At 27.5% G+C, this 24,506-nt stretch overlaps 1 protein-coding gene across 3 annotated transcripts in view; it reads left to right on the top strand.

Annotated features, from left to right (window-relative positions):
• The window catches only part of LOC136072127 (tetratricopeptide repeat protein 5-like), a 52,285-nt gene that overhangs the window by 10,072 nt on the left and 17,707 nt on the right, over positions 1-24,506 (top strand). For 2 of the 3 annotated variants that reach the window (XM_065820579.1, XM_065820580.1), the window contains exon 3: positions 15,493-15,616. In XM_065820579.1, coding sequence (XP_065676651.1) covers positions 15,493-15,616 — 124 coding nt within the window. Of the gene's footprint in view, positions 1-15,492; positions 15,648-24,506 lie in introns of all 3 variants that reach the window. The other variant, XM_065820581.1, reaches the window with a different exon arrangement.

The following is a 24,506-nucleotide window of genomic DNA, read 5'->3' as shown; positions in this document are numbered from 1 at the left end:
GCCCAATATGCAGGTCTTAAAAATAAATGATGTGATATCAATTTCATACTCAACATGGGATTAATGCTAGATGCTTTAATAGAACTAGAACATCTTTCTAAAAAATTACAAGATAGGCAAACTTCTTTATCTGATGCACATCGGCTTATCATTTTAAAATACCATATATTTCAATCAATGAGAAATAATTCAGGTGAATATTATTCGCAAACGCAGCTTGCAGCAGAAAAGTTTGAATTTAAAGGCGTCAAACTACAGATCAGAAAAGTTTCTAAAATTAATCAAAATGAATTTTTTAGTAAACTAAGTGAAAATCTTGATTCTAGAATGTTTACAACTAGAGCTGCGCATAAATCTTTACAAGACAAAGAAAATGATCTAAACAAAGAAAAATACCATAATTTAATAAAAAATTTACAAATTTTTGATATGCCACAATGGTTTGCAGACCAAGATCCATGCTTTGGAGATAACCATATTAGACAATTAGCAAAAACTTTAAATATTTGTGAAATTACATTTTACAATTTACTTTAAATATTTGTGAAATTACAAATTACAATTTACTTTAAATATTTGTGAAATTACAGCAGTCCAAGGGTTTCGTGAATACATTTCCACTGGTGACTGTAATAAAACCCCTATTGATCTTCAGCCTCTGAGAACTGCTATAAATACCTTGATTGTTTCAACAGCTTAATGTGAGCGTTCTTTTTCTACTATGAATATAATCTTATCTTCCTTGCGAACCTCTTTATTAATAAAAACTGTGTCAAGTTTAATGTTCATTTCATTAGTAGGTCCACCAATTATGCATTTCGATCCAAAGGATTATGTCATTAAGTGGTTTGGGAAAGGACATCGCGATTCTAATTTTAGGAATTGTGAAGCGCCGGCATTAAAGTCTTTAAGTGAAAGTGAAACATTTTTGAAGATATTCTGACAGAATTTTTTTTCAATTATTTAGAAATTGGTAAATACAAAAAAAAAGACTTGTTTAAAAATAAAATGTTTAAATATACCATTGTTTTTTGATTGCTTAATGACGTTTGATGTGAAACTCAACTCAATATTTTACGGTGACAGTCTCTTAAGAATATAACGGACCTCAAATTGTTTTTTTAATACAGGTTTTTTATTATAGGGATACTCTAGGGATTTATAAATCCTTTATCTAATCTACACAAAATACGAAATCTATAATTTTAGGATAGTTGGGATGGTGATTAGAAAATATTAAAAACCATCCCGCTACCTTTTTTTCCCACTTCGAGCACTGCATATATATACATATATATAAATATATATATATATATATATATATATATAGATGTATTCATATATGTATATATATATATATATATATATATATATATATATATATATATATATATATATATATATATATATATATATATGTATGTATGTATGTACGTACATACGTATGTATGTATGAATGTATGTACAGGGTTTGTGATGAAGCAAGCGCGATCACGCTCCGCTCGTAAAACGCGCCCGTAAACGGTATTTTCAAACGTTCTAGGCGCAATAAACAACGCTCGTTCAGCTTATAACGAGCGTATAAAATAACGCTCGTCCAATAGTTCAAGATTATTTTTTTATTTTCATAAAATATTTAAAAAAGATTTTTTATTAAAGATATTCTGTTATCAAACAACTGATATAAAATATAAAAAGCACACCGTCGTTCTCTTTTGCACTAACGTAATGAATGAGCAGTTTAAAGTCGTTAATCGTCACTAATTTCAATAATGAAATGTGCACGTGGAAACACAATGTAAATACAAAAATGCACAAATAAAATAAGAATAGAAAATTAGAAAACCATTGTAAGAAAATTAAAACTGCGGAGTATTTTTAATCTTGTGAAAATATTAAGTAAAATTTATTTGATTTATTGTTTGTAATATTCCACACATCGTTTATGATAAAAATAAATATTAATAATAGAGTAATTTTTAAAATTAGTTTTTGTTCATAGTATAGATTTTTTATTAACTATTATTTATTTTAACTCAAATTTAAAACGATTCTGTTGTTTAGAATGTTTGCAATTAAGGACATTTGAAAAGAAAACTAAGTAATGATGTCAATATTTATTAAATAAAAAGTTATTATTCTTATTTATTATTATTTCAAATTATTCTTGTGTTATATTTTTAAGATAAAAAAACGTAATTTAAAAAAGAAATTTTAGAAAAAAATTAAATAATTAATTTGAATAAAAAATATCAAGAAATATAAAAACCATTAACCGTTAATTAAGTTTACAGAGTAACATTTTAAAATACATATATCAAAACAACGAAGCAAAACTAAGTCACTAAATTATACTTCAATACTAAATCAATAAGAAGTTGCGTTTTTGTTTGATATAATTTTTTATAACATAAATAGTTAATAATAAAATCGCGATCTGACAAAATACAAGAAGTTTGGAAGTATAAAAATCTCTTTCATTGAAGTAATTTCATAAGTGTGATACTAATTCAAATATTTTTTGACGAAAAAATTATGTAACAAATAAAAAAAGATATTAAAAAGAAAAGCTTTTTATGAGTATCGCCTTTAGCAATTTTCATAATCGCGCTCGCCAACGTTATCTCGAGCGCACATAATCACGCCCGATGAAAACATATTCTAATTTTACGAGCGCGATATAACACCCTTGACGATTTTCTTCATCACAAGCCCTGTATGTATGTATGTATGTATGTATGTATGTATGTATGTATGTATGTATGTATGTATGTATGTATGTATGTTTATATGTGTATATATATATATATATATATTGTTATGTTTGTATTGTATGTTTGTATTGTATGTATGTATGTATGTTTGTATTGTATGTTTATATGTGTATATATATATATGTGTATATATATAATGTATGTATGTATGTATGTTTATATGTGTATATATATATATCCATCGATTTTTTGGGACTCCGGGACTCCGTGCTCAAAAATCATGGACTCCAACTCCGGACTCCGGAATTTTTTTTTTTTCTTTCTTAAATTAAATAAGGATTTTTATTATCTGGAGTTTTTATGTATAAATGCCAGAAAGTGATAGGGTACCAATAATATTTTTATTATGAATAATATATTAATATATATTTTAAGTGCCGGAATTCACTCCTCCTTCCTAACCGATGTCGCAAAACTTGCCCAATGGTGGGTTTGAACCACGGATCCCTAACTTTTTAGGAAAAATAAGGGATCCGTTTATGCAGCTGAGCGCAACCACTGCTTAAATCCTAAAGTCGATTTGTCCCTTTTTTGCAGGATTATAATTAATAATAATAATACAACTCCAAAGATAACTTTTATTTATTTTGTATTGTTGCACGCACAGAATTCTCAATTTCTCAGATTAATTGAAAACATATGATCATAAAATTATAAAAAGATTTAAATATTTATTTACATTAATTACACTTTAAATTATAGTCTCAAGAACAAAATATTACAATATCTACATTGTCAAAAAACATTCAAATAAAAAATTTGTTTGTTCGTAAAAAAAGCATATTGTCAACAATTAAAATATTAATTTTATTGATTCCAAACTTATCTAAAGACTTCTCAATAATTTTTTTAGTGTAAAAACCGCCCTTTGTTTTCCCTTCGTATCGATTGTGCCAAGATTTATCACAACAATTTCATCATTGTTTGAGTATTGCACGTTTATACCGAGGTAGTGGCGCATATGCCTTTATGTAGAATTGACTTTTAAATAAATTAGCATTTCTGATAATTTGTTTTTGATTTGTTCGCCATGCTTTTTGGCAAGATCACTAATTTGAATTCTCATATTACCTCTATTCATTTTAAATCCAAAATGAGATGCAACTTTTCCGCAAAGCTTTTGAATAGGTTCCCGATCAAACGCCTATAGAAATTGTTTTTAGAATAATAAATTATTATTCAAAAATGGCAAAAAAACATATAATTTTTTAGATTTTTTTTGAAATTAATTAATAAATATTAACGAAAAAATAATTTGAACCTGGAATGAAAGGCCTTCAACCAAAACCAGTTGGTTTAAGGCTTCTAAAAACTCGTCTTTTTCTATATGCAAATTAATTTGCTGCGGTACAAAACACTTTAATATGGATTGCTGTGAAGTGCTGTATTTGATGGCTGTATGTTTTTGCTTCTTATTCTTTTCTTCTACTTGTTTTCCAAATTTTTCTTTTTCTAATGTAACGACGAGCTCCGCGTGTTTTCTAGATAAATGTCATATAAGGTTGCTAATGCGAGCTTTTGCGGCACATGTAATTTCTTTACCGCATAACTCATTACTTTTACTTCTTTCGGGAACAAGACATTTAAAGCGTCTTTACATCCATTCAACATTTTATTTGTACGATGAAAATGTCAGTAGATCGTATCTGATGCATATTTAGCGGCCATTACTAGTCAAGGTTGTTGCTCATGAGTAAACAGCAAATATTATTATAAATAATGTTGTTATTTCAAGTTATTATGAACATGCAAAGTATTTGTTCTCTGTTATACATGCTTCAGCAAACTAATTATCTTATAGCAAACTTATAGAGAAATTTGAACTTTTTTATTTATTGCGTATAATTAATTTGTTAGTTAAATTTGATATCTTTTCGTATCTAAACCATACCGCTTTCATTGCAATTTTTCAGTAAGTGTTATTAAAATAAAAAATTTCATTTTTTAAGAAGAGAAGACCGAAAACCAATGTACATAATTGTATTATCTTACAACACTTTAGTTTAAATTAAAAGAAACAATTTTTTTCCTAATAAAAGTAGTTAAAAGTTTTATTTGTTTATAATTATAGTTTCACACTACTTAACGGTTTTAAACAGTGCTTAAACAAAGCACAAATTCTATCTACAATTTTTTTCAAAGAACTTTACTTTGGTAAAATATTTGTTTATTGCTCATAAACTAGTTCATCATTTCTAATCGACGTTCTTTCTATGATAAATCTAAAAAGTTAATAATAACGGAATCACTTATGCAAAAGAAAAGTTTCTAAACTAAAATATCATTTATTCTTAAATTTGGTATTAAAAAAAATTTCAACAAATAAATACTCAAACATATTATTACCTACTGGTCTAGCCACGGAACGATTTTATAAGTAAAACAAGGAGGGTGAGTTCTTCAAAAGTGACAAATGTCTTATAAAAAATATTGAACTGTAAGTCAAATGTTAACTCCCTCTCTTTAGAGGGGAAGGGGCAACAACCTCCTTTCCATACAAACCGTGAATTTATAATAAAATATGATGAAAAGTTTAAACTTAAAACACTTTATTAACTAATTTTAACAAAAAAAATAAAATTAAACAAACTGTTTCTTTAACAAAAAACCTATTAGATCACGATTGCGGTTAAATGGTTTTACTTTATATTTTCTGAATAAACGTCACATAAGCAATATCAAAAGATAATTTAAATATTCTAAACAATAAAAGTTTTTGTTTAACGTATAACTACTGAACGGGTAGGTAAATGGCCATTTCGCACTTAAAATGTTGCTGCGTAATGCTTCTTAACAAGGCGCGACAATCAAACCGATACTCAATCTGGCCAAATAAAAAAAATCAGCGAAAAAGAAGGTTAGCTTGCCGGTTAAATGCTCTTTTTTATTGCTTTGTGACAAGCATATTACCAAAAAAAAAAAGTGTCCCGGAGTCCTAAAACTTTTATGGACTCCTAAGACTCCGGGCTAAAATAGGGACTCCATGGACGCGGACTTCGACTCCGGACTTTGCATCCCTGATATATATATATATATATATATATATATATATATATATATATATATATATATATATATATATATATATATATATATATATATATATATATAGGTATCATAATATTGATGTACCCAGATGTTATTTGGGGACATGGTTTTTAAAAATCTACAGATATATATTAAAAAGACTGAGTTGCTTTAATTAAGTGCACAACATTTTGACGAGACTTAGGTTTTATTTCATTTCATATTATACAATCTCTGCATACTTGCTTTACATTTTCTACTGATTAAGGTAGGCCACTTAACCAAATAAAATAATAGAGCCAAGTAACACCAGGATGGCTAAGTGTAGCATGCAAATCATATAATGTCTAAACTTATTGCTGCTTACCAAATACAAGTAAATGTATCTGGGACACTGTAGCACTGTTCTGTAAGATAATGAATATCATAAGAATATGGAGGCAAGACTGTTCCTCAATGCATTAACTAATCATTCTTTATTTTACTATTTGATTTATAATCATATGTAAATACCACAGAGTGTTGATCTGTGATAAGAATGTAATGATGACTGAGAAGATAATCTCACCAACGATTTATAGCTATGAAATTTGCTTGAGCTTTTAGATCTTAACTAATGAATAATATTGTTTACATTCTTGAAGAGTATATGAATGGAAAGCAACTCATATTTTGAGTTTTCCAATGCTAATATTTTCTGTTGAGTAGGAATTCAGTAACCAAATTCAAAGATTAAATTTTATTTAAAAATTTTCAGATCCATTATGCGTAGCATGATAACATTCCAGTAATCCAGTGCAGAGATTTAGCATTATCAGGTGGAGGTAACATTATAAGAGAGCTGAGGGTAATGTTTTAAAGGACCATATGATATATGGTACTCCAAAAAAATGTGTCAATTGAAAATACTTCTCATCATTAAGTGTTGCAAACTACAAAACTGTGAAAATCCTTTTAATAAAATCAAGGTATTTAGTTTTAAAATTTTTAATTTCATGAAGGTTGCATAACAATAACACCTTAAACCTAAACGCTATTTTTTTTTACCAGGCATAAATCCTGTACATTCATCTTGTTTAAAAAAAATTGAACCAAACCTGAAAAAAAGTGATGTATTTTTGGCCTATTTTTTTTATCAGGTATAGCAAAAATCCAGTTTTCACTTTAAAGTTTCCTAGCACATCATATAAGATGTTCAAAATTTTCAAAGTATTCAACAGCATATTTTGAGAACAAGCTAAATAGAACAAACTCTAAATAAAGTAAGAGTTCTAGTTTACAATTTTGGATCCAAGATTACATATCATTTCAAGTCGTTTTTCTTTTCTACAAATACTAACATGGTTGTTGCTCAAAGGAGCTATCATCTCTAGTTCCATCAACTATACTCATTTTTGCTAAACTTGTCATTCAGCTAAGTCTCATTCATTTACTGTATCTGTCTCTGCATGCTCTAAAAAACTTTTATTTGTCTAGTTTTTTTCCCTACACTTCAACCCTCTGGAACTCATACAACCTACAACTTTTCAAGTCTTCTGTCCACTGTTTGCTTGCTCTATAACTCTATTCTTTTTAGTAACTCTCATCTTAATAGTGGTTGCTTGCAGCCTTGTTGGGAGTGAATTAAAATTTATAGTATTTTTAAAAAATCCCAAAAATGCAAATTAAAAAACTAGCATATTTTAAAAAACATATTTATATATAGGGTCAAATCATTACATTTCAACCAATTTTGAGAAAACTTTGTGGGGCATTATCTCTGATTTTCCTGATTTTTATATACCATTATCTACATTATGTAGATAGGTTACATTTGAAATTTCAGACTTCCAAGTGTAACGGTTTAGAAAATATAGCTTTATAAACACTGCGCAGTGGCCCCCCTCGATTTAAAAACTGTAAAAACTTTAGTTTTCTGATTAGCTACTCTTATCTGCAACAAACAGGCAAAATACATTTTTAGATGTATTTCAGTTTAGAACTAAAATATATCTAAAAATGAATTGTCTATTTGCCAAAAAAGTCCCATTTTCAGCCATTTTGAAATGCTCGTAACTTTTTCTAACACTTTGAATGATCTAAGCTTAACAGCAATTAAGACCATAAGATCCAACTATCTGAAAGTAAAAACATTTTTTACTTGTTGCATTCACAGCAAAAATGGCAGCATTTTAAAATAGCCCTACTTTTTAATTATCAAGAGTTGGGCGCATTATTGGAAACCATTCTCCCCCCCCCCCCAACCTGCCTAATAGCATATTTAATGGGTGCAACTGATTATAAATTGTTTAAAAAAAAAATGAAAGACATGGTTGATTGCCCCCATGCTGATCTGTTTTTTAATCTCAAAGTTGTTATATCTCAAAGTGTTATATCTCAAAGTCAAAGACCTTTGATTTTTTACAAAATTATGTTGAACATTTTTTAATAAGACTTTCATAATATATCAAGGGGATATTCATGATACATCAGGGTGCCTAAAAAATATAAAAACTTCTATAATAAAAATAAATAATGATTAATAAAGGAAAAAGTCGAAACTTGTTAGAAAACACTTTTATTATTACATTTGGTTTTAATTTTTAATTTATAATTAGTTGCTAATTTAAAACACTTAATACAGTACAATTTATTTAATCTTGTTTTTTATAAAGCAGGAATAAAATTCTCTTGTGTTTTGGAGCTCAGGCTCATGTAATGTGGAAGTAATGTCATTAAATGGATACCAATGGATATCTGGTATTTTTGGATATCTAGTGTTTTATTTAAAATAATTGCCAGCTTTATATAAACAGCTGACAGATATATAGTCATCTTTAATATCTATTATCTTTCCGGGAAAAAATTCACCAAAATAATGCACCAATACCCTATCAGCAATATTTATGTCAACAATTACTAACTTTTGTGTATTAATGCAAGTATCTTTCAGCATGTGAAAAATGTCAAATGTTGTGCTCATTGATGTTTCATAAGCTTTTAAACAACACGATAGAGGTGAGAAACAATGATATGAGCAGGTTCCTTTGATAGCAGGAACATTCTCAAATTGTTTAGCAAGTACTTCATGAATGTTAACAGCTGTTTTGTTTTCAGAAATATAGAGAAATTTAAAAATAAATTTCAACATAAATCTTATAATCCAAGAATATAATTTAAAAAATATAATTAGTAAGCTCTTGTTTTAAAGTACCATTTTCTTTATAATATTCCTTATAAAAAACTTATAGCAAAAAAGTTTAAAATTTGTTTTATTAGGATTGACATTTTACAACTAAGACTAATATAAACTATTTTCTTTATTTCAAATAAAAGTTCATAACAATATCGGATACAAGACATCCATTATTTGAAAAAAAAATCATAACCAAAATCCATTTGCATTTAGACAAAAACAAAGTGCTATACCTGATGTTTTTAAAATTTTCTTTAGCAACTAAAAACATGTCCTTTGGTGTCAAAATTTGATTTACAATTGACCTTTGGAGGGGCAGGTTATTAATTACTCTTTTCACTGTACCACCTACTCCATCACATGCACTTTTTGCATGTGCAGTGCCAAAAAAATGCCAATCTGCTTTCAACTCATAGTCTTTTTCATGAAAGTAAAGGTTATTCAAATTAAACCTATAATACATTAATGGCATATTTCTAAAAGAAAATTATGAGAAAAATATAAGAAACTATTCTGTAGATCAGCTAGTAACTGATATGTTACCCGCTTTACTTGGTCATTGAATAAAAGCAAATTCACTTTATACATATCCTGTTGTAATTCATGAAAAAACAATTTATAAAAAACTTAGTGTTTATGAAAGTTGATGTTAGTGTTGGACGTGGGAAAAAAACTGAAAAAGAAAGATTTAATTTAATATTAGACAAGCTTGTTGACATCTTATTTTGCAAACGTAAACTAATCCTTTGTTCAGAATACAATAGTGATTCAGAATTTAATACATTAAGAAAAATTATATTCATAAAGTGAAATCAATATATCTAATAAAAAAATAATATTCTAATAATTCTATAGCAAATTTGAAAAACATCATTCCAATAGCTGAATATGGTTTGTTTAGAATTATTTAATCAGAATTTTTTGAATGATGTGAACTAAAAAATAAACCTACCTATTTTAATACTGGCTGCCTGCACCATCAGTGAAATAATGAATCATTTGAATTTGTGGATATTCTTCTTTTAGAATAAATACGATTTTTGAAACATAAGTGAAGACTGCCTCAGTATTGTGAAACAGATTGTCTGATATAATGCAATAATATTTGCTTTCTAGGGTCAGTTTTCCATTTAAAGATCTCATATATATAACAAATGGATGAAGAGTTGCCTGATTTTTAGAAAAGTATTCTTCCTGAATTTCATCCATTATGACAAATAAAAAATTTTCAGTAAAATCCATTTGTATAATACATTTATTTGCTTTCAGGCTTTCTTTTAACTGCTTTAAAAAGTATGTCTGAGATTTGCTGACATAATGATGTTTTGTGAGTTCATATAAGTTGTTTGTTAACTCTTCAAGAAACTCATCAAGATTTTTAACTATTGTTTCTAAGGAGAATCTATCAGTTTTCAACCATTGTTATAAGTTATTTCATTTGCTGAATCTCCAACCAGATCATCTTTCTTTTCCGGAACACTTTTTACACTCGTGAACCATTCTTTATTTTCTTATGAGCATACAGCTAAGGCCATCAGTTCTTTTAACTTTAATTCATTTTTAAATGCTTTTACTACTAGATTTGAATTTTGATGGTGGATACAAACACAGACGGTATGGGTGCCAGATTTTCCAGCAAGTACACAGTGTTTTGAAAAAGAGCAAATGATTTTAATCCTACCTTAACTATATCATAAGACTTAGATTCTTCTACCCATTTTTGGTAAAGTTCTGAAAGATTCTGAAAATTAACATAATATGAGTCTCTTCTGAATGTGCTTTCTACCTTCAACTGTTTTTATGCTAATATAATCCTTTCTACCTGGCAATACTATCTGCTATTACTATCATCTTCATAAAAGTTGACAATTTGATTTATAACTTCAGAAGTCAATTTTATTTCTTATGTCAGTTGATCTTTTACTAAGGATTTCTTTATTGTCCCGCAAAGCTCTTGCTTGCTTTACTATATATAGTGTTGTTTTAAATTCATTTATTGTTTCCTGAATGGTCCAATGGGCAGGAACTGTCCATTGGACCATTCAGTAAACAATAAATGAATTTAGGAAGGTGAGTAATTTTCTTTTCTTTGAAATACTATTCTTATTATGAAACTTTTGTTTTAGATGTTCTACTAGATAATCTAGAGAGGAGATTTTAAGCGTAGCAATTTGTGTCGCTTCTTGTTCAAATGAATTCAAAGACTCATTCAACAACTTAACTTTTTTCTTTTTTTTTTATTATCAGGAAATTCATAATCTGGATCTTTTCTCTCTTCAACTGCTTCAACATTCTTGATTTTTCTAACGCAACTAAAACATATTTTTTTCCCAGGAATTAAAGCAGATTTCAGTTGATTATGCTCCAAAGTGACAGTTGTCAGATTTCCTTTAACAATCTTTGAATGAATTGAGAGAGGGTCACAGTATGACTTATAAAATGTTGAATAGTATTTAATAAGTTGTAGACTATGATGAATACAAATTGTATGCAGATTATTATTTTTTTATTCCAGTTCTTAAGCTCAGCAAGTATTTTTCCTCATTTAAAATTTCCAAAATTTCAGACTGACCCCATATGTATTTATGTATTTGTATGACTAACTTTAGTTCAATCCCAATAGAACAAGAATTCATTATTTTCTTCACTATAAAAAATTGAATCGAATTGAATTGTTATTGAATCTATATAAATTTATAAATAAAACTTACAAACAAAAAAAGAAAAAAGAATTGCAACAACAAAGTTTAAAATATCAAAAAGATTTATATATATATGTATATATATATATATATATATATATATATATATATATATATATATATATATATATATATATATATATATATATATATATATATATATATATATATATATATATATATATATATATATATATATATATATATATATATATATAGGCAGGTTGGGGGGGGGGGGCATTGGTTTCCAATAATGCGCCCAACCCTTGGTAATTAAAAAGTAGGGCTATTTTAAAATGCTGCCATTTTTGTTGTGAATGCAACAAGTAAAAATGTTTGCATTTTCAGATAGTTGGATCTTATGGTCTTAATTACTGTTGAGTTAGATCAATACAAAGTGTTAGAAAAAATTACGAGCATTTCAAAATGGCTGAAAATGGGGTTTTTTTGGCAAATGGACAAAACATTTTTAGATATATTTCAGTTCTAAGCTGCAACAAGCAGCTTATTTTTTGCCTGTTTGTTGCAAATAAGAGCAGCTAATCAGAAAACTAAACTGTAAGGACTTGTTTTAGAATAGAAAAGTACTACAGTTAACTTCAGTTTAGCCTCTTTTAGCATTTTTCCAATTTTTTTCGAAGTTGAGGAGGCTATAATTTTTTTCTAGTCTGATACAAGTTAACAAAAACCAGTATTTTTAATACAGAACTACCCAGAAAACACTTCTAGAAAAAATGAGACACTTGTTGAAAGTAAGAAAAAAGTTATGAGGCTTTAAAGTAGTCTGTTTTTACAGTTCTTAAATCGAGGGGGGCCACTGCGCAGTGTTTATTAAACTATATTTTCTAAACTGTTACACTTGGAAGTCTAAAATTTCAAATGTAACCTATCTACATAATCTAGATAATGATATGTAAAAATCTGGAAAACCAGAGATGTTGCCCCACAGGCCATTGGTTGAAATATAATGATTTAACTCTATGTGTGTGTGTGTGTATATATATATATATGTATATATATATATATATATATATATATATATATATATATATATATATATATATATATATATATATATATATATTTGTGTGAATATATATATATATATATATATATTTGTGTGAATATATATATATATATATATTTGTGTGAATATATATATATATATATATTATATATTTGTATCAGGGGTAGACACAGTTTTTTTGATATTTGAAAGACATTTATATGTTTATATTTATGTCAAATAAGGATACTTTACCAAAAATTGCAATATTTAGAGCCTTGGAACAAAAAGCCCTGAAATTTTTTGCGGCACAATCTTTTTAAGTTTAAAACCTTTTTAAAACTTAAAAAAGTAATTGAACTATTAGATTGCCTGCCAAAACATAGTCCTTGGTTGATGCATGTACACTCCCTCTTCAAGTCTGTCAATATATGCACACTCCTTGCATTCTAAACAATAATGGTAACAATAAATGTTGTGATTATAGAACAGCTTCAATAATAACCACAGCTTCTTTTTCTACTGCTAGGTAGTTAATTTAATCATGTTCAATGTTCAAGAGCAAGTGGACGACTTTTTTGATTCAAGAATTGATTCAAATAGCTGATACTGCTATTTCTGATGAATCATATTCAACAACAAAAGATAAGCTCTTATTGATAGAACTCAAAGTGGCGGTGTGAAGTTCTTGTTTAAGTAATTGAAGCGCATCAAATCCTTTACTATTGTTGGAAATGGTTTAACATTAATTAAAGGTCAAACTTTATTAACAAAAGAAGAAATCTACTTAATGTAATAAGAAAACATACCCAATGTTTAAGTAAGTGATCAAAAGTCAGAGGGAGGAGGTAGTAAATCTGAATAGGTTTTGTCTAAATCAAGTCAAAGTTAGAAATTATTTTGTATTTTGTAAGATCATTTATCATATCATCTAATCTTGGAAGAGGATATGTGTCTAGTTAGGTGTAAAGGTTAACTATTCTTGGCTCTCCATGGGGAGAAGTATTGCTCAATTATGCCATTCAATAATAACTGTAATGTTTCACTTTCAATAAAGTTTTGATCATTTTAACTAAATCTTCTTAGTTTTGTAGCTGAGTTTTTTCTGAAATACTTATAAACAAGGAAAGTATTTTTATTTTTGCCATTTGCAGTGCATATATGTTGTTTTCCCTTGTGATTAAGACTTCTTTTTCTACAGTAAATAAAAAAATCGAATTTTTGTATTGCTATTTAAAAGTCATAGCAAATATGATATCATCACTACAAAGGTTTTTTAAGACACCAAGTTGTATATTATTATACATTAAACCATTTACTTCAAGGTTAACTGTGCAACAAACCAGTAATCTCCATTGTTGAAAAGATCATAGAAATTTTTCTTTTACTGGGTAATGATTTTATTTTCAAAGTATCAATAATTTTTTTGCTTTTATAATTATTTGAACTACAAGAATCAAATAGTGCGGTTAATGATTCATCATTAATTCTGACAACAACAGATACATGAGAAAGACTCCAAGGATAACTACTTAAAATAGTACACAAACTTGGTTTAGGCATTGCAACTGAAACACTGTGGGTTATATTCATTGGCTTGCCAAGACATACCTTGGGAAAATGTCTTTTTTTTCCACATTTAAAACAGATAATGTTTTGAGCTGGACTTTTTTTCTTAGCACAGGTTTGATTAAGTTGGTTAATTAACGCAGTTTGTTTGTAGATAAACAGTATTGGGCACTGCTAAAGGTTCTTCTGGTAATTTCATAGCAGCAACAATATTAGAATTGGTAGACAATGAAGGGGATTAATAAGACTGCATATAAGACTCAGAGTTCCTCTGAGCAATGTCAAGAAAGCAAGCTTGGTTAAATGCTGGTTGTTAAGTCAATGCTGAATTAAAGGCATTGGCCAATCGAATTTGAAGTTAATCCATAAATTAAAGTGTCTCATTTCTTCCTTTAATACTGTTCAGTTGAAACATCCTTATAATTACAATTTTTGCTGAGTTTATGCAGTTCCTGAAGAAAATCTTCTAAAGATTCAACTAATGTTTGATGTCTTACAAGTAATTGATGCCTTGTAAAAATTCCATTAGGGGTTTTTATGTATAAACTTTCCAAGGCTTTAATAGTACTTTCAAAATAAAAGATTCGAGTAAATTAAGTTTGCGCTTTTGCAGTTATTTTTAAAATGTTTAATTTTATTAGTTTCCACAATTCATTAATTGGTTTTCACTTGATTGTTCTTACTTTTTTTCAACTTAAAGTACAATGATGTTGTAAAAACTATTTTTTTTATTTGGTACGTCTCATCTCCTAATTAGAATCTAATTTTGGTGTATATTGTTACAAAGTCTCAATTAGAAAATGAGGCTTTAAATTTTACTTAAACATCTAAAGAAGTTTTTTTTTTCTGATGTTATTTAATAAAAATGGTACTTAATTGCTATAATTGTAGTAATATTCAAAAGTTTACTGTAATTTAATGATAAACCAGAATTTTAATTTTTATTAACACATTGACTGGTGAATAAAAGGGTTGGTAAATTTATGATCCCTAATGCCTTTATAAATAAAAATATTTGTTAAAGAAAATTTATAAAAGCAGATTTTATAAGTTATATTTAATAATATTATATTAATGTATATTATTTAATAATAATGTATTACTACTAATATTAGTATTAATGATAGCAATGAAATTAATAACAATAATTATAATGATATATATATATATATATATATATATATATATATATATATATATATATATATATATATATATTTGATTTGTTTGATAATTTAGGATTTAGTTAATCAGTTGATTGAGTTTAAAGAAAATTATGCATCAAATTTTGGTAGCAAAAACAAAAACGATGACGTTGAAAAAAGACTTAAGGATGTTTTACTTGAGCTGGATCAGCTACAATGTATGCTACATAAATTTATAGAAGTTATAAAGTAAGAGGTGTTTTAAAAAGCAAAATATTGAATAAAAATGAAGTCTTTTTCTAACAGCAGCTTTTCTCATAGGATTTATGTTTTTACAGATGTATTTAGGATGAAGTATTAACAAAATAATAACAATGTTGCATTTAAAAAAACACGTATTTAATAGAAATAAGTTTCTTTTTTAACATAAATGAAAAAATATTTTTCAATATAATACAAGTTAATTTTAATTTTTAATATTGACAAATTGTTTAATCAAATAACGAGGAGAAACTCTTAGATACTAAAAAAAGTGTAAATACAAATGTGATTTTGATGTCAAAGGAATTTATTCTGAGAATTTTTTACATTTGTAAAATGTTAAAAAGTAAATTTTTTTAAAACATCAAAAACAGTTATTTTGGTCTTGTGATTTTTTTCCTTTTTTTTTTTCCTGTTTTTTATTTTTGAAAAATACAGTAGAATTCTGTTAACTCATACCCTTGGAATGTTTAAAAGTCTGACTTTTACTAAGTCTGACGAATTTTTAATTTCCCTTGAACTTTCTTTATCAACTTACTATAAAATCATCTGTTTTAGTCGTACCCTGGTTAAGTCAGACCATTCGCTAACTTGTACTATTTTTTAAGGTCCCTTTGGCAAAAAACTTTGCTTAACTAGGACTTAAAAATGATAAAACTTTCAATCCTTTAATAAAAATTCCAAACTTAGAATGCTCACAAATAAAATACCTTTGCATCAAATATAATTAAATATTGCTAAACATTTTCACTGATATCTTCAATTCAGTTAAGCTTTGACTAAATTGTATTTATTTTAATGACTAATATATTTAAAATTCGAAAATGTCAATTAAAATTCAAAACTTATAATGTTCGAAAATTAAATACCTTTGTGTCAAATATAATTTAACAAATTAAACATTTTCAATGGTATCTTTGATTCCGCTAATCTTTGATTAAATTTTACTAAAAATGTTAGAGGTTGCTATAAAAAGCTAATAAGTAACTATAGTAACAAGTAGATCTATAACAAAGAAATACATAATAGTAAAAGGACTCGACAAAAAAGAATCATTTGTATCTATATCAAAGAAATAGGGCATTCCAAAATAAAACATTGTCTGGATGGTCAAAAGAAAAAAAAACAATATATCATAATATAATCTTGATAAACATAATATCATCTCAATAAGTTAGACATTTTCAAAAAGTCTGACATAACTAAAGCTTCACTTAATTCAGACTAATTTAAATTTTTTTTGAGCAGAAATTAAACAGTTTAATTTTTTTTTTTTTTTTTTTTTGTCAAAAATACATATTGATTTTAGTTACAAATTTGGGCAACTGATTAAGTGTAAATTTAATAACAGTGAGTCTGCTTAAGTGCAAATTGGCATAAGTTCGCCAAAAAAAAATTGTGAATATTACCATAAGTGCGAACTGGTATAAGTGCGAAGCAGTTGCAAAAACTAGCATAGGTGCGCCAAAAGAATTACCAAACAATGGCATAAGTGCAAACTGGAATAAGTGCAAAGCAGTGCATGATTCTTAAAACGCATGCTGTCACTCAAGAGTTGCTCTTAGTAAAAAGAAATTAGTACTACTTTAACAAACAGTATAATTAGGAACTGCGAGGACTTTAAATATAGATTCTGTTTAGTTAAGTCAAAAAGATTCCCTCAATAAGTTATCTAATGAAGTTAAGCAAAAAGTAAATAACATTGATATACTTATAGGAAAAAATGTTAAGTTCTAATTGCAATCAGAAAATTCAACTCCAATTTTTTGGTTTAATAAATATATTGATGAAGAGTTTAATCTTACTAGTTAAATGGTGCAGATATGCAAATTGCTGCAGATAAATTGTTTTTTTCTTTCTTTGGAAAAAAATGGAAAAGAATTTTATATAAAGTTATTAAATTTTATTGTAATGTTGAAAATAGCAGTTAAATGCCTAGGAAAATAAAGGTTTTGAGTATAACTCCGAGATGTAATATATGAAATGTTAAGTTAATGATGCTTGCTTGTAGTTGAGCTAACAAGAATTGCATGATACATTGCTGTCCTTTTTTGTCCAGAAGATGTTATGTTAAAATGTTGTCTTGTAAATGATTAAATGTTGTCTTGTAAATGATTAAAATGTTGTCTTGTAAATGTTAGTTTCATGTTAATCCATTTAAATTTTTGGAATCATATCATTTAAGTTTCTTAAGAAATACTTCTTTTTTTATAAGGCATCATCATCAAAAAACTTATGAAAAGTGTTGAACCATTTTGAAATTGAATTTACATATAAAAACTTTAATTTTTTACATATAAAAACTTTAATTTTGGGTGTTTTAGCTATCATTTTTAGTTTCTTCAACTTAAAAAAATTTTCATGTTGAACAAAAATTACATAACTTAAAGCTAATGTGTGACAAAATCATCTTAACAAATCAATGACAAAAGAATAATTGGAACAGAGTATCGATATCACTGAAACTGTAAAAAGATGGATAAAAGACAGAATTCGGAGAAAAGTTTTTATCTAAGTGCACCAAAAGTCAAAAAAATCAGATAAGACCTGGTATCAAGAGTAGTGAGAAGATCTGGTATCAAGAGTAGTGAAAAGATCTGAGAAGACCTAGTATCAAAAGTAGTGAGAAGATCCAAGAAGACCTGGTATAAAGCATAAGTTATATTTAGCTGGAATGACCCTCATTCATCCATCCTATTAAAATGTACATAAACTAAAAAAATTATGAAACAAGTTAAAATATAATAAATAACATATAAACTAAAATAATTGAAGAAAGAAATAATAAAACTAAATAAAAACTAAATAAAAACTATAAACTATAAAATAAAAACTAAAAAATAACATTAAAATTATAAAACTACAAGATTTTTTATTTGCCAAGTTAAGAGAAAAACAATAGTTGATGTTGGAAATTTTTTTCTTATTCTTTAACAAAATAATGATAAAAAGTAATAAAAGTTTTTGTTAAAAAAAACTTTCACACATCTTAAAACAACTTTCACACATTTTAAAACAACTTTCACACATTTTAAAACAACTTTCACACATTTTAAAGCAACCTTCACTTATTTTAAAACAACTATCGCATATTTTTTTTATTATTTTTTTTTATTCTGATTCACTCCCAACAAGGCTGCAAGCAACCACTATTAAGTTAGGAGTTACTAGAAAAAAAGAATAGAAGATTTGAGAAGACTCAAAAAGTTAAAGATTGTATGAGTTAGGAAAACATGAAGATGGGAGAGAGTTCCAAAAGGTTGAGGTGCAGGGGAAAAAACTAGATGAATAAAAGGTTGAAGAGCATGCAGGGACAGATACAGGAAAATAATTAGACTTTTGCTAAATGACGAGTCAAGCAAGAAGGAGTCTTAGTTGATGGAACTAGAGATTATAGCTCTTTTGAGCAGCGACCATGCCAGCAGGGTCAATGGCGTTAGAGCCAAGCCATTCAGTGTTATGAGCATTAAAGTTACTAATAACAACAATATTGGCAGAGGGGTAAAGAAAGAGGGCATTGTAAATTTGATCAGAAATTACATCCAAAAGAGTGCAGTCTTGGAAAGAAGGAGAATGATAAAGAACAAAGAGAAAGATGATAGATTGAAAAGGTGCTAAGCGGAAGCACATTAAAGAATCGGCAAAGGATTCAAACCTTATTTTGCGACAAATAGGTAAATTAATGTGTATGTATACCCAAAGCCAAGCATGTGATATGAGAGTCTTTGTGAATCAAAATATAGTACCCATCGACACTGAGACCAGAAGAAGGATTAGCAGAATTTAAATTAGCCTCACTGAGAGCAATCTAATCTGGTGAATTTTGCAAGAGGTAAGATTCAACTGATGGAAGGTTGCTTTGCAGACCACAAATGTTAGTAAAAGATATATTAACACAGTTAATTTTAAAACAACTTAATTAAACTTAAACAACTTTGTTTAAACTTAAACTTAAACAGTTAATTTTAAAACAGTTAATTTTAAAACAACTTTCACATATTTTAAAACAATTTTCTCAAATTTTAAAACAACATTCACTTATTTTGAAACAACTTCACATATTTTAAAACAACTTTTTAAAATATTTTAAAACAACTTTCACATGTTTTAAAACAATATTTACATATCTTTGAAATAACTTTCAAATATTTTGAAACAACTTTCACTTTTTTAAAACAACTTAATTATGTGACTTCATATTTTGATAAAGTAAAATCTGTTGACCAATCATTGACTTTGTTTGGAAGTCTCGTTTTAAAGTAACTAATGGTATCTAAGAATTTGACACCATAAACAAAATTATAGGGTATAAAATATCAGGTTAGTGTAAACAACATCCTAAAGAAATACAGAACTAATTTTAATTACTAATTTTAACCATTCAAGTTTGGTTTGCACAAAAAAAGAAGGCAGAAAGAAGTAGGTTCCAAAATTTCAACACCTTTATTACCTATCCAAGGTGTTCCAACAAGATAGAATAGTACATACTTTATACTGGGTTGAGTTAAATCTCTCAATGAATCTATGCAACTTTACACAGCAGGCAAAGTTTAGTATTAATTTCAAATGAATGATGAAAACAGCACTTGCGGTTGCGGAATGATGAAAACCCACTTGCGGTTTTCATTTAAAAACAGCAGATCGCCTTCATTTATTGAATTTAGTATTTCACTTAAATTATTTTAAGTGAATGGTTGTTCATTGAAAATGTATTAAAATTTTTACAACTATTTTTAGAGATTGCTGTAAGTAAGTTGGCTGTCATCAGTAATTAGTCTTATTTGCATGGTCAGACTGGAACTTAGGGGTCCGAGTGGGAAAGACATAGATAGGGCCCTTATGATAGCAAAAAATTTAGCAAAAGTAAGTTTTTTGTTATATAGGTATATGAAATTTCTAAAAATGTTCATGCAAGTATCTATATATATCTTTGACCATGCACTCCGTCCATCTATTTATTTAACACGTTTAAAAAAATAAATCCTTAAGCAAGGTTTTAAAAATATAGTAATTCTAAATTGCAGAGTTTCACCACTTTATCTTCTGCACATTATTGCCATGCTAAAATTGTATTTAAGCATGGCAATAATGTGCAGAAAATAAAGGCAAAAATCATGCAAAAGATTTGTATTTTCTTGTTTAAAGAACATAGTCATTAATGCAAATGTAAATATTAAAGACTTTAATTTTAGTTTCATAATATGTTATATATTTTATTTTATCATAATATAAATTATTTTTAATTATGTATTAAAAAATTTTCTGAAAAAGTTTTTTTCTTAAAAAATTAGAAATTTTTTTCATTAACTCATTTTACTGTATTTAAAGCTGAACTCCAATTATATTTCAATATATATTTTTTATAAATAAAAAAACTGAAATATATTGTTTACTAAGAAATAATGTTTTAAATAAAAAAATCTCCAGCCTCATTAAATATTTCTGAGCCTTTCTGGTTGGGAAGCACTGGCTTCTTATATGCCAGTGCTTATTATTATAATTATTATTACGTTTTGAATGTCTTAATAAAATAATAGTCGTAAGGAGGAGGCCTCCTTACAATGTGTTAAATAATTTTGCACTAGCACATTTTCATCCTCTCCAGGGTCCTGGTCTAATATAAAATATATATACACATGACTTGATAAAAACACGAAAATTAATGTTTTTTTTGTAATAAATTAATTTTTCAGTCTCTTACTCAAGATAGTTTACTCTACCACTAATAAATAATAGTATAAGGCTGCTCTATGATGTCTTTGTATATTATATAAAATATTTCATATTTTAATTGTAGAAATAATTTATTTTTACTAATAATCCGTATTTTAATTGTAGAAATAAACTATATTTATTGTCTTGTTTTTGCGAAATTGATGCATATAAACAAATAGTTATTATTAATTTTTGTGTTTTACTTGTGCATCTTGATTTATAGTGAGGCCCAGGACTTTCAGACATGGCAGGGGCCTGAGGGAAATTCCCACCACTCCCACCCACCCCCGCCTCAAAAAAAACTCACTGGCTAGTCCAATCCTGCTTATTTGGACATTACATAATTTTCTTGTAAGCCTTGCAGATGACTCTAGAGTAATAACTATTGACTTACAATTTTATTAGAATTTTATTTATTACAATTTTATTAATATTTTATTAGAAGGTCATTCTAATGTATGTATTGGTGAAGTACATGTATTGTCCACAGTTGTATAAACTTTTCCTCAATGAGCAAAAATATTTGATTAAAAGCTTTTGTTCAATGTAAAGGATTAATTTAAATCACAAAAAGAGACTGATAGTTAGACTAATATGATAGAAATTAGTTCATCTTCCTTCCAACAGTTCATCTTTCTTCCAACAGTTCATCTTCCTTCCAACAGTGCTATTTCTTCACCAACCAATAAAGGTTGTCAATCATCTACATCAGCTTTATCTGCATGAAATTTAAAAATTTATGTGCATGAAATTTAGAAATTTGTATTTATTACCAAGGTCTACTTATTCTTTTTTATGAAAAAATAAAAAACTCTAATAGCTGCCAGAGAAATTTAATTTGCCATTGTCAATTTAAATGCTTTTATATTTGTGTATAAATATTCATCTACTACAGGCGATATAGATATGCATATAGTGACATTTTTTGCTTACCTAATTCCATAAATGTTTTTCAAAAAAAAGTGGAAAAATGAAGAATAATGAAAAAAATGATTTCTACAATAATTCAAACCCTTATTTGATGTAGTGGCACTCTCTTACATGGTTTCCCTATTTAGTCAGTTGATGTATGTACTTAAGCTCTGGCAGTTTCCTATTTCAGTTTAATGTCAGACTGCTGGTCAAATAATGCATTTATATATATATATATATATATATATATATATATATATATATATATATATATATATATATATATATATATATATATATATATATATATATATATACATATATACATATATACATATATATATACATACATATATACATACATACAGGTCTCAGCAGGAATGGCCGGCTATAGCTTGCTCTTGCCTCCACACCTGTTTTTAAGAATGAATTTTAGTAGATGGCACAAGACATGCTAGTTCTTCAGAGCAGTGCCCATTATAGTATTTATGGAAAAAAAGAAAGAAAAACAACATTACGACGATGTGATAATGGCTGCAAGATCTGGTCTAACTATGTTTACAATGAGTTACAATTACAAGTTTGCACCTTGTCTAAAAGAGAAAGGGCATCATTGGAAGATCCGCCCCAGATATGGCAACAGTATTTCATACAAGGATAGATTTGAGATTTATAGAGATGAAGAATAGAATTCTGAGTAAGAAAGTGGCAAGCATGATATAGAGATGCAACCTTAGCAGATGCTAATTTTGCAATCGATTTGATATATGGTTTCCAAGAAAGATTGGAAGTAAGAGTTAATCCTAGAAGATAAAAGGTAGATTGCTTATCGAGTACATTACCATTCATAAATAAAGGAAGATCTAGATTATTGCAATAAAAAAATTAGGTTTTATCTGAGTTAAAGTTCACCAGCCACTTAGAGCCCCATGCTGTAGCAGAAAGATCAGTGAGATCCTTTCCAGCTCAACTGTCCCCTCCAAGCAACCAGAGTGTGTTGCCTTCGTATCAAGACAAAAGTGTGTTGGCTTCTTATCAAGACAAAATTCTTATTAAGACAAAAATTGTAGCATCATCAGAAAACAATGCTACCTTAGATGTGAGAATTTCTGGGAGATCGTTAATGTAAATTAAAAAGAGTATAGGGCCAAGGATAGAACCTTGAGGAGCCCTGAAGTTACAGGATATGAAGAAGAGTGCTGTTTATCGAGGACAACTTTTATACTACGATTGTTAAGAAATAATTCAATAATCCTAAAGATGTTACCTGATACAATGTAAGAAGAGATCTTATTGAGCAGACTTTTTAAAATTCCTAAAGAAATTAAAAATTAAGTCAAGAATTTCTACAGAAAATAAAAGAAATTAATATTAAAAGAGATGATATTATTGTATTTCTGTATAAATTTTTGAAAAATTCTGTTGTATGAATGATCATCTTTGTCATCAAAATGCTCTGACAACAAAGATGCTCTTACTTTTTCTTTTTTTAAATCTTTAACTGATACAAAGAACTTGTTTATGTTGCTAAAGAACTTGTTAAAGGTAGTTTTAATCATTCATTGTAGATGATTAAAACTACCTGTTTTAATCATCTACAATGAATGAAATTTATAAAATTGCGGTGGCAATACTCAATAGATTGTACTCCGATTGCTTAGAAATTTACATTGTTGTGGACAACAATGGTTTTGCAATGCTAAAGTTGAATTAAAATATAATAAAAGTAAATTGTCTCTCCAAGAACAATTGATTTATCAATGAAAGACACTATTAAAGGAAATAATATTGTGGATCATATTGCAAAAGTACAAGTAAAGCAATAATACAAGAGCGCAATATCTATCTAACAATTTTTTTTTTTTTCTGGTTGACTTCTAGTAAGGCTGCAAGCAACCACTATTAAGTTAGGAGTTACCAGAAAAAAGATTTATGGAGCAAAGAAACAGTTGAAAGAAGACTTGAAAAGTTGTAGGTTGTATGAGTTAGGAAAACTCAAAGATGGGAGAGAGTTCCAAAGGGTTGAAGTGCAGGGAAAAAATCTAGACAAAAGTTTTTAGAACATGCAGGAACAGATACAATAAAATCTAGAATATTTGCAATATGAACAAAATTTTTCCACTGCTAGTGATTTTGTTACAAAGAAAAAATGTTATTAAGCAAAACATTGAATGCGCTATGTTTTCTAAAATTCCCTTTTAAAACAGAGAAATAATTTTA

The sequence above is a fragment of the Hydra vulgaris genome, chromosome 15, assembly GCF_038396675.1.
Source record: "Hydra vulgaris chromosome 15, alternate assembly HydraT2T_AEP".
Lineage (NCBI taxonomy): Eukaryota > Metazoa > Cnidaria > Hydrozoa > Anthoathecata > Hydridae > Hydra > Hydra vulgaris.
This window is presented reverse-complemented; position numbering and strand designations above follow the sequence as displayed.